Source organism: Nerophis lumbriciformis, linkage group LG03 (assembly GCF_033978685.3).
Source record: "Nerophis lumbriciformis linkage group LG03, RoL_Nlum_v2.1, whole genome shotgun sequence".
NCBI classification, from domain to species: Eukaryota; Metazoa; Chordata; class Actinopteri; order Syngnathiformes; family Syngnathidae; genus Nerophis; species Nerophis lumbriciformis.
This window is the reverse complement of record NC_084550.2, coordinates 28,247,501-28,260,000: the sequence shown is the minus strand read 5'-3', so window position 1 is coordinate 28,260,000 and position 12,500 is coordinate 28,247,501. Positions and strand designations below refer to the sequence as shown.

Sequence of the window (12,500 nt, the reverse complement as noted above, 5' to 3'; positions counted from 1 at the left end):
GCGTCCACTGTGGGGGGAGGAGGAGGCGCAAGAACCGAATGAGCTGGAGGGGGAAAAACACACCCGGGGACTGGAATCCACCACCTCACCGGCGCTCCGGTGAATCCTATGAGCGGCACCTTGCCCTGGATCTTGTGCCTGGTGAGCGTGATGGCTCGGAAGACGTAGCCCAGCTCCTTGTCCACGTCCACTTTGCTGCGCAGACGCTGCAGGTCCTCCGGCTCCTTCAGGGGCTCGGGGAATGTGGGACCTTTGCCCGCCACCATCTGGACATCCATTCCCATCGCCTGCTCCACAACAACCACTGACATTTATATTTGGAAAAATGTTGCAATGTTGACACTGATAACTGCCATGTCAGCACTTTTTTTTTTACTTTAAAACTGTTACTGCTCAACAAAAAAAAACGTTTACCGTATTTTCCGGACTATAAGTGGCAGTTTTTTTTCATAGTTTGGCCGGGGGTGCGACTTATACTCAGGAGCGACTTATGTGTGAAATTATTAACACATTAGCGTAAAATATTCAGCCTGTTCACTATTCTTTATTTATTTTAAATTGCCTTTCAAATGTCTATTCTTGTTGTTGGCTTTTATCAAATACATTTCCCCAAAAAAATGCGACTTATACTCCAGTGCGACTTATAGATGTTTTTTTTCCTTCTTTATTATGCATTTTCGGCCAGTGCGACTTATACTCCAGTGCAACTTATATATGCTTTTTTCCTTCTTTATTATGCATTTTCGGTCGGTGCGACTTATACTCCAGTGCGACTTATATATGTTTTTCCCCTTCGTTATTATGCATTTTCGGCCGGTGCGACTTATACTCCAGTGCCACTTATATATGTTTTTTTTTTTCCTTCTTTATTATACATTTTCGGCCTGTGCGACTTATACACCGGTGCGCCTTATTTATGGGTTTTTTTTCCCCTTCTTTATTATGCATTTTCGGCCGGTGCGACTTATACTCCAGTGCGACTTATATGTGTTTTTTTTGTATATTTTTATTTTTATTTTTTATGCATTTTAGGCCGGTGCAATTTATACTCCGGTGCGACTTATAGTCCAGTGCGACTTATGTGTTATTTTCCTTCTTTATAATGCATTTTCGGCCGGTGCGACTTATACTCCAGTGCGACTTATACTCCAGTGTGACTTGTGGTTTTTTTTTCCCTTCTTTATTATGCATTTTCGGCCGGTGCGACTTATACTCCAGTGCGACTTATATATGTTTTTCCCCTTCGTTATTATGCATTTTCGGCCGGTGCGACTTATACTCCAGTGCGACTTATATATGTTTTTTTTCCTTCTTTATTATGCATTTCCGGCTGGTGCGGCTTATGCTCCAGTGCGACTTATATATGTTGTGTGCGATTTATGTGTTATTTTCCTTCTTTATAAAGCATTTTCGGCCGGTGCGACTTATACTCCAGTGCGACTTATACTCCGGTGCGACTTGTGTTTTTTTTTTCTTCTTTATTGTGCATTTTCGGCCGGTGCGACTTATGCCCCAGTGCGACTTATATGTTTTTTTCCTTCTTTATTATACATTATCGGCCGGTGCGACTTATACTCCGGTGCGACTTATATGTTTTATCCCTCCTTTATTATGCATTTTCGGCCGGTGCGACTTATACTCCAGTGCGGCTTATGCTCCAGTGCGATTTATATATGGTTTTTTCCTTCTTTATTATGCATTTTCGGTCGGTGCGGCTTATACTCCAGTGCGACTTATGTGTTATTTTCCTTCTTTATAGTGCATTTTCGGCCGGTGCGACTTATACTCCAGTGCGACTTGTGTTTTTTTTTCCTTCTTTATTGTGCATTTTCGGCCGGTGCGACTTATACTCCGGTGCGATTTATACTCCAGTGCGACTTATATGTTTTTTTCCTTCTTTATTATACATTTTCGGCCGGTGCGACTTATACTCCAGTGCGGCTTATATGTTTTATCCCTCCTTTATTATGCATTTTCGGCCGGTGCGCCTTATACTCCAGTGTGACTTATATACGTATGTTTTTGTTTTTTTTCATTATTATGCATTTTCAGCCGGTGCGACTCATACTCCAGTGCACCTTATATATGTTTTTTTCCTTCTTTCTTATGCACTTTCGGCCGGTGCGACTTATACTCCAGTGCGGCTTATACTCCAGTGCAACTTATATATGTTTTTTTCCTTCTTTATTATGCCTTTTCGGCCGGTACGACTTATACTCCAGTGCGACTTCTGTGTTATTTTCCTTCTTTATAATGCATTTTCGGCCGGTGCGACTTATACTCCAGTGCGACTTATACTCCAGTGTGACTTGTGTTTTTTTCCTTCTTTATTATGCATTTTCGGCCGGTGCGACTTATACTCCAGTGCAACTTATATATGTTTTTTTCCTTCTTTATTATGCATTTTTCGGTCGGTGCGACTTATACTCCAGTGCGACTTGTATATGCTTTTCCCCTTCGTTATTATACATTTTCGGCCGGTGCGCCTTATACTCCAGTGCGACTTATATATGTTTTTCCCCTTCGTTGTTATGCATTTTCGGCCGGTGCGACTTATACTCCAGTGCGACTTATACTCCAGTGCGGCTTATATATGTTTTTTTTTTTTGTTTTTTTTTCCTTCTTTGTTATGCGTTTTCGGCCGGTGCGACTTACACTCCAGTGCGACTTATATGTTTTTTTTTCCTTCATTATGCATTTTCGGCCGGTGCGACTTATACTCCAGTGCACCTTATGTGTTGTTTTCCTTCTTTATAATGCATTTTCGGCCGGTGCGACTTATACTCCAGTGCACCTTATACTCCAGTGTGACTTGTGTTTTTTTTTCTTCTTTACTATGCATTTTCGGCCGGTGCGACTTATACTCCAGTGCAACTTATATATGTTTTTTTCCTTCTTTATTATGCATTTTCGGTCGGTGCGACTTATACTCCAGTGCAACTTATATATGTTTTTTTCCTTCTTTATTATGCATTTTCGGTCGGTGCGACTTATACTCCGGTGCGACTTATATATGTTTTTCCCCTTCGTTATTATGCGTTTTCGGCCGGTGCGACTTATACTCCAGTGCGACTTATACTCCAGTGCGACTTATGTATGTTTGTTTTTTTTTGGTTTTTTTTTTTCTTCTTTGTTATGCCTTTTCGGCCGGTGCGGCTTATACTCCAGTGCGACTTATATATGTTTTTTTTTTTTTTTTTTCCTTCTTTGTTATGCGTTTTCGGCCGGTGCGACTTACACTCCAGTGCGACTTATATGTTTTTTTTTCCTTCATTATGCATTTTCGGCCGGTGCGACTTATACTCCAGTGCACCTTATGTGTTGTTTTCCTTCTTTATAATGCATTTTCGGCCGGTGCGACTTATGCTCCAGTGCGACTTATACTCCAGTGCAACTTATATATGTTTTTTTCCTTCTTTATTATGCATTTTCGGCCGGTGCGACTTATACTCCAGTGCGACTTATATGGTTGTTGTTTTTTTCTTCTTTATTATACATTTTCGGTCGGTGCGACTTATACTCCGGTGCGACTTATATGTGTTATCCTTCCTTTATTGTGCATTTTCGGCTGGTGCGACTTATACTCCAGTGCGACTTATATACGTATGTTTTTTTTTTCATTATTATGCATTTTCAGCCGGTGCGACTCATACTCCAGTGCACCTTGTATATGTTTTTTTCCTTCTTTCTTATGCATTTTCGGCCGGTGCGACTTATACTCCAGTGCGACTTATACTCCATTGCAGCTTATATGTGTTTTTTTCCTTCTTTATTATGCATTTTCGGTCGGTGCGACTTTTACTCCAGTGCGGATTATATGTTTTTTCCCGTCATTATTATGCATTTTCGGCCGGTGCGACTTATACTCCAGTGCAACTTATATGTGTTTTTTTTCCTTCTTTATTATGCATTTTCGGCTGGTGCGACTTATACTCCAGTGCGGCTTATATGTGTTTTTTCCTTCTTTATTATGCATTTTCGGCCGGTGCGACTTATACTCCGGTGCGACTTATAGATGTTTTTTTTCCCTTCTTTCTTATGCATTTTCGGCCGGTGCGACTTATACTCCAGTGCGACTTATACTCCAGTGCAACTTATATATGTTTTTTTCCTTCTTTATTATGCATTTTCGGCCGGTGCGACTTATACTCCAGTGCGACTTATATATGTTTTTCCCTTTCGTTATTATCCATTTTCGGCCGGTGCGACTTATACTCCGGTGCGATTTATACTCCAGTGTGACTTGTGTTTTTTTTCTTCTTTATTATGCATTTTCGGCCGGTGCGACTTATACTCCAGTGCAACTTATATATGTTTTTTTCCTTCTTTATTATGCATTTTCGGCCGGTGCGGCTTATACTCCAGTGCGACTTATATATGTTTTTTTTTGTTTGTTTGTTTTTTTGGGGGGTTTTTTTCTTCTTCTTTATTATGCATTTTCGGCCGGTGCGACTTATACTCTAGTGCGACTTATGTGTTATTTTCCTTCTTTATAATGCATTTTCGGCCGGTGCGACTTATACTCCAGTGCGACTTATACTCCAGTGCGACTTGTGTTTTTTTTCCTTCTTTATTGTGCATTTTCGGCCGGTGCGACTTATGCTCCAGTGCGACTTATTCTCCAGTGCGACTTGTGTTTTTTTCCTTCTTTATTGTGCATTTTCGGCCGGTGCAGCTTATGCTCCAGTGCGACTTATACTCCATTGCGACTTATATGTTTTTTTCCTTCTTTATTATACATTTTCGGCCGGTGCGACTTATACTCCGGTGCGACTTATGTGTTTTATCCCTCCTTTATTATGCATTTTCGGCCGGTGCGACTTATACTCCAGTGCGACTTATGCTCCAGTGCGACTTATATACGTATGTTTTTTTTTTCCCATTATTATGCATTTTCAGCCGGTGCGACTCATACTCCAGTGCACCTTATATATGTTTTTTTCCTTCTTTCTTATGCATTTTCGGCCGGTGCGACTTATACTCCAGTGCAACTTATATATGTTTTTTTCCTTCTTTATTATGCATTTTCGGCCGGTGCGACTTATACTCCAGTGCGACTTATGTGTTATTTTCCTTCTTTATAATGCATTTTCGGCCGGTGCGACTTATACTCCAGTGCGACTTCACTCCAGTGTGACTTGTGTTTTTTCCCTTCTTTATTATGCATTTTCGGCCGGTGCGACTTATACTCCAGTGCAATTTATATATGTTTTTTTCCTTCTTTATTATGCATTTTCGGCCGGTGCGACTTATACTCCAGTGCGACTTATAGATGTTTTTTTTCCCTTCTTTCTTATGCATTTTCGGCCGGTGCGACTTATACTCCAGTGCGACTTATACTCCAGTGCAACTTATATATGTTTTTTTCCTTCTTTATTATGCATTTTCGGCCGGTGCGACTTATACTCCAGTGCGACTTATATATGTTTTTCCCTTTCGTTATTATCCATTTTCGGCCGGTGCGACTTATACTCCAGTGCGATTTATACTCCAGTGTGACTTGTGTTTTTTTTCTTCTTTATTATGCATTTTCGGCCGGTGCGACTTATACTCCAGTGCAACTTATATATGTTTTTTCCCTTCTTTATTATGCATTTTCGGCCGGTGCGGCTTATACTCCAGTGCGACTTATATATGTTTTTTTTTGTTTGTTTGTTTTTTTTGGGGGGTTTTTTCTTCTTCTTTATTATGCATTTTCGGCCGGTGCGACTTATACTCTAGTGCGACTTATGTGTTATTTTCCTTCTTTATAATGCATTTTCGGCCGGTGCGACTTATACTCCAGTGCGACTTATACTCCAGTGCGACTTGTGTTTTTTTTCCTTCTTTATTGTGCATTTTCGGCCGGTGCGACTTATGCTCCAGTGCGACTTATTCTCCAGTGCGACTTGTGTTTTTTTCCTTCTTTATTGTGCATTTTCGGCCGGTGCAGCTTATGCTCCAGTGCGACTTATACTCCAGTGCGACTTATATGTTTTTTTCCTTCTTTATTATACATTTTCGGCCGGTGCGACTTATACTCCGGTGCGACTTATGTGTTTTATCCCTCCTTTATTATGCATTTTCGGCCGGTGCGACTTATACTCCAGTGCGACTTATGCTCCAGTGCGACTTATATACGTATGTTTTTTTTTTCCATTATTATGCATTTTCAGCCGGTGCGACTCATACTCCAGTGCACCTTATATATGTTTTTTTCCTTCTTTCTTATGCATTTTCGGCCGGTGCGACTTATACTCCAGTGCAACTTACATATGTTTTTTTCCTTCTTTATTATGCATTTTCGGCCGGTGCGACTTATACTCCAGTGCGACTTATGTGTTATTTTCCTTCTTTGTAATGCATTTTCGGCCGGTGCGACTTATACTCCAGTGCGACTTCACTCCAGTGTGACTTGTGTTTTTTCCCTTCTTTATTATGCATTTTCGGCCGGTGCGACTTATACTCCAGTGCAATTTATATATGTTTTTTTCCTTCTTTATTATGCATTTTCGGTCGGTGCGACTTATACTCCAGTGCGGTTTATATATGTTTTTCCCCTTCGTTGTTATGCATTTTCGGCCGGTGCGACTTATACTCCAGTGCGACTTATACTCCAGTGCGACTTATATATGTTTTTTTTTTTTTTCTTTATTATACATTTTCGGCCGGTGCGGCTTATACTCCAGTTCGACTTATATATGTTTGTTTTTTTTTTCTTCTTTATTATGCATTTTCGGTCGGTGCGGCTTATACTCCAGTGCGGCGTATACTCCAGTGCGACTTATACTCCAGTGCGACTTATACTCCAGTGCGACTTATATATGTTTTTTTTTTTTTTTTTTTCTTTATTATGCATTTTCGGCCGGTGCGGCTTATACTCCAGTTCGACTTATATATGTTTGTTTTTTTTTCTTCTTTATTATGCATTTCCGGTCGGTGCGACTTATACTCCAGTGCGACTTATATGTTTTATCCCTCCTTTATTATGCATTTTCTGCTGGTGCGACTTATACTCCAGTGCGACTTATATACGTATGGTTTTTTTTCCCCATTATTATGCATTTTCAGCCGGTGCGACTTATACTCCAGTGCGACTTATACTCCAGTGCAACTTATATATGTTTTTTTTCTTCTTTATTATGCATTTTCGGCCGGTGCGACTTATACTCCAGTGCGACTTATATATGTTTTTCCCTTTCGTTATTATCCATTTTCGGCCGGTGCGACTTATACTCCAGTGCGATTTATACTCCAGTGTGACTTGTGGTTTTTTTCTTCTTTATTATGCATTTTCGGCCGGTGCGGCTTATACTCCAGTGCAACTTATATATGTTTTTTTCCTTCTTTATTATGCATTTTCGGTCGGTGCGACTTATACTCCAGTGCGGTTATTATATGTTTTTCCCCTTCGTTATTATGCATTTTCGGCCGGTGCGACTTATACTCCAGTGCGACTTATACTCCAGTGCGACTTATATATGTTTTTTTTTTCCCTTCTTTATTATGCATTTTCGGCCGGTGCGGCTTATACTCCAGTGCGACTTATATGTGTTTTTTTTGTTTTTGTTTTTTTTTCCTTCTTTATTATGCATTTTCGGCCGGTGCGACTTATACTCTAGTGCGACTTATGTGTTATTTTCCTTCTTTATAATGCATTTTCGGCCGGTGCGACTTATACTCCAGTGCGACTTATACTCCAGTGCGACTTGTGTTTTTTTTCCTTCTTTATTGTGCATTTTCGGCCGGTGCGACTTATGCTCCAGTGCGACTTATGCTCCAGTGCGACTTATATACGTATGTTTTTTTTTTCCATTATTATGCATTTTCAGCCGGTGCGACTCATACTCCAGTGCACCTTATATATGTTTTTTTCCTTCTTTCTTATGCATTTTCGGCCGGTGCGACTTATACTCCAGTGCAACTTATATATGTTTTTTTCCTTCTTTATTATGCATTTTCGGCCGGTGCGACTTATACTCCAGTGCGACTTATGTGTTATTTTCCTTCTTTATAATGCATTTTCGGCCGGTGCGACTTATACTCCAGTGCGACTTCACTCCAGTGTGACTTGTGTTTTTTTCCTTCTTTATTATGCATTTTCGGCCGGTGCGACTTATACTCCAGTGCAATTTATATATGTTTTTTTCCTTCTTTATTATGCATTTTCGGTCGGTGCGACTTATACTCCAGTGCGGTTTATATATGTTTTTCCCCTTCGTTGTTATGCATTTTCGGCCGGTGCGACTTATACTCCGGTGCGACTTATACTCCAGTGCGACTTATACTCCAGTGCGACTTATATATGTTTTTTTTTTTTTTTCTTTATTATGCATTTTCGGCCGGTGCGGCTTATACTCCAGTTCGACTTATATATGTTTTTTTTTTTTTTTTCTTCTTTGTTATGCATTTTCGGCCGGTGCGACTTATACTCCAGTGCGGCGTATACTCCAGTGCGACTTATACTCCAGTGCGACTTATATATGTTTTTTTTTTTTTTTTTTCTTTATTATGCATTTTCGGCCGGTGCGGCTTATACTCCAGTTCGACTTATATATGTGTTTTTTTTTTTTTTCTTCTTTATTATGCATTTTCGGTCGGTGCGACTTATACTCCAGTGCGACTTATATGTTTTATCCCTCCTTTATTATGCATTTTCTGCTGGTGCGACTTATACTCCAGTGCGACTTATATACGTATGGTTTTTTTTCCCCATTATTATGCATTTTCAGCCGGTGCGACTTATACTCCAGTGCGACTTATACTCCAGTGCAACTTATATATGTTTTTTTTCTTCTTTATTATGCATTTTCGGCCGGTGCGACTTATACTCCAGTGCGACTTATATATGTTTTTCCCTTTCGTTATTATCCATTTTCGGCCGGTGCGACTTATACTCCAGTGCGATTTATACTCCAGTGTGACTTGTGGTTTTTTTCTTCTTTATTATGCATTTTCGGCCGGTGCGGCTTATACTCCAGTGCAACTTATATATGTTTTTTTCCTTCTTTATTATGCATTTTCGGTCGGTGCGACTTATACTCCAGTGCGGTTATTATATGTTTTCCCCTTCGCTATTATGCATTTTCGGCCGGTGCGACTTATACTCCAGTGCGACTTATACTCCAGTGCGACTTATACTCCAGTGCGACTTATATATGTTTTTTTTTCCTTCTTTATTATGCATTTTCGGCCGGTGCGGCTTATACTCCAGTGCGACTTATATGTGTTTTTTTTTTTTTTTTTTTTGTTTTTCCTTCTTTATTATGCATTTTCGGCCGGTGCGACTTATACTCTAGTGCGACTTATGTGTTATTTTCCTTCTTTATAATGCATTTTCGGCCGGTGCGACTTATACTCCGGTGCGACTTATACTCCAGTGCGACTTGTGTTTTTTTTCCTTCTTTATTGTGCATTTTCGGCCGGTGCGACTTATGCTCCAGTGCGACTTATTCTCCAGTGCGACTTGTGTTTTTTTCCTTCTTTATTGTGCATTTTCGGCTGGTGCGACTTATGCTCCAGTGCGACTTATACTCCAGTGCGACTTATATGTTTTTTTCCTTCTTTATTATACATTTTCGGCCGGTGCGACTTATACTCCGGTGCGACTTATATGTTTTATCCCTCCTTTATTATGCATTTTCGGCCGGTGCGACTTATACTCCAGTGCGACTTATATATGTTTTTCCCTTTCGTTATTATCCATTTTCGGCCGGTGCGACTTATACTCCAGTGCGATTTATACTCCAGTGTGACTTGTGGTTTTTTTCTTCTTTATTATGCATTTTCGGCCGGTGCGGCTTATACTCCAGTGCAACTTATATATGTTTTTTTCCTTCTTTATTATGCATTTTCGGTCGGTGCGACTTATACTCCAGTGCGGTTATTATATGTTTTCCCCTTCGCTATTATGCATTTTCGGCCGGTGCGACTTATACTCCAGTGCGACTTATACTCCAGTGCGACTTATACTCCAGTGCGACTTATATATGTTTTTTTTTCCTTCTTTATTATGCATTTTCGGCCGGTGCGGCTTATACTCCAGTGCGACTTATATGTGTTTTTTTTTTTTTTTGTTTTGTTTTTCCTTCTTTATTATGCATTTTCGGCCGGTGCGACTTATACTCTAGTGCGACTTATGTGTTATTTTCCTTCTTTATAATGCATTTTCGGCCGGTGCGACTTATACTCCGGTGCGACTTATACTCCAGTGCGACTTGTGTTTTTTTTCCTTCTTTATTGTGCATTTTCGGCCGGTGCGACTTATGCTCCAGTGCGACTTATTCTCCAGTGCGACTTGTGTTTTTTTCCTTCTTTATTGTGCATTTTCGGCTGGTGCGACTTATGCTCCAGTGCGACTTATACTCCAGTGCGACTTATATGTTTTTTTCCTTCTTTATTATACATTTTCGGCCGGTGCGACTTATACTCCGGTGCGACTTATATGTTTTATCCCTCCTTTATTATGCATTTTCGGCCGGTGCGACTTATAGGACGGCGAACCAGGGACGGCGTGGCGCAGTGGAAGAATGGCCGTGCGCGACCCGAGGGTCCCTGGTTCAATCCCCACCTAGTACCAACCTCGTCATGTCCGTTGTGTCCTGAGCAAGACACTTCACCCTTGCTCCTGATGGCTGCTGGTTAGCGCCTTGCATGGCAGCTCCCTCCATCAGTGTGTGAATGTGTGTGTGAATGGGTAAATGTGGAAGTAGTGTCAAAGCGCTTTGAGTACCTTGAAGGTAGAAAAGCGCTATACAAGTACAACCCAACCCATTTATACTCCAGTGCGACTTATGCTCCAGTGCGACTTATATACGTATGGTTTTTTTTTCCATTATTATGCATTTTCAGCCGGTGCGACTCATACTCCAGTGCACCTTATATATGTTTTTTTCCTTCTTTCTTATGCATTTTCGGCCGGTGCGACTTATTCTCCAGTGCGACTTATACTCCAGTGCAACTTATATATGTTTTTTTCCTTCTTTATTATGCATTTTCGGCCGGTGCGACTTATACTCCAGTGCGACTTATGTGTTATTTTCCTTCTTTTTGATGCATTTTCGGCCGGTGCGACTTATACTCCAGTGCGACTTACACTCCAGTGTGACTTGTGTTTTTTTCCTTCTTTATTATGCATTTTCGGCCGGTGCGACTTATACTCCAGTGCAACTTATATATGTTTTTTTCCTTCTTTATTATGCATTTTCGGTCGGTGCGACTTATACTCCAGTGCGGTTTATATATGTTTTTCCCCTTCGTTGTTATGCATTTTCGGCCGGTGCGACTTATACTCCAGTACGACTTATACTCCAGTGCGACTTATACTCTAGTGCGACTTATATATGTTTTTTCTTCTTCTTAATTATGCATTTTCGGCCGGTGCGGCTTATACTCCAGTTCGACTTATATATGTTTGTTTGTTTTTCCTTCTTTATTATGCATTTTCGGTCGGTGCGACTTATACTCCAGTGCGACTTATGTGTTATTTTCCTTCTTTATAATGCATTTTCGGCCGGTGCGACTTATACTCCAGTGCGGCGTATACTCTAGTGCGACTTGTGTTTTTTTCCTTCTTTATTATGCATTTTCGGCAGGTGCCACTTATGCTCCAGTGCGACTTATACTCCAGTGCGACTTATATGTTTTTTTCCTTCTTTATTATACATTTTCGGCCGGTGCGACTTATACTCCAGTGCGACTTATATGTTTTATCCCTCCTTTATTATGCATTTTCTGCTGGTGCGACTTATACTCCAGTGCGACTTATATACGTATGGTTTCTTTTCCCCATTATTATGCATTTTCAGCCGGTGCGACTCATACTCCAGTGCACCTTATATATGTTTTTTTCCTTCTTTCTTATGCATTTTCGGCTGGTGCGACTTATGCTCCAGTGCGACTTATACTCCAGTGCAACTTATATATGTTTTTTTCCTTCTTTATTATGCATTTTCGGCCGGTGCGACTTATACTCCAGTGCGACTTATACTCCAGTGCAACTTATATATGTTTTTTCCCTTCTTTATTATGCATTTTCAGCCGGTGCGACTTATACTCTAGTGCGACTTATATGTGGTTTTTTTCCTTCTTTATTATGCATTTTCGGCTGGTGCGACTTATACTCCAGTGCGACTTATATATATTTTTCCCTTCTTTATTATGCATTTTCGGCCAGTGCAACTTATACTCCAGTACGACTTATATGTGTTTTTTCCTTCTTTATTATGCATTTTCGGCCGGTGTGACTTATACTCCAGTGCAACTTATACTCCAGTGCGACTTATATATGTTTTTTCCTTCTTTATCATGCATTTTCGGCCGGTGCGACTTATACTCCAGTGCGACTTATATATGTTTTTTCCCTTCTTTATTATGCGTTTTCGGTCGGTGCGACTTATACTCCAGTGCGACTTATATATGTTGTTTTTCCTTCATTATTATGCATTTTCGGCCGGTGCAACTTATACTCCAGTGCAACTTATACATGTTTTTTTCCTTCTTTATTATGCATTTTCGGCCGG

General features: G+C 40.4%; 1 protein-coding gene across 1 annotated transcript in view; it reads right to left on the bottom strand.

Moving 5' to 3' along the window:
- The window catches only part of urod (uroporphyrinogen decarboxylase), a 29,587-nt gene that overhangs the window by 7,528 nt on the left and 9,559 nt on the right, over positions 1-12,500 (bottom strand). Inside the window, exons 5-6 of the mRNA XM_061936345.1 lie at positions 90-287; positions 1-7 (exon numbers count right to left, since the gene is read on the bottom strand). The exon at positions 1-7 is cut by the window's left edge and continues 155 nt beyond it. Coding sequence (XP_061792329.1) covers positions 1-7; positions 90-287 — 205 coding nt within the window. The remainder of the gene's footprint in view (positions 8-89; positions 288-12,500) is intronic.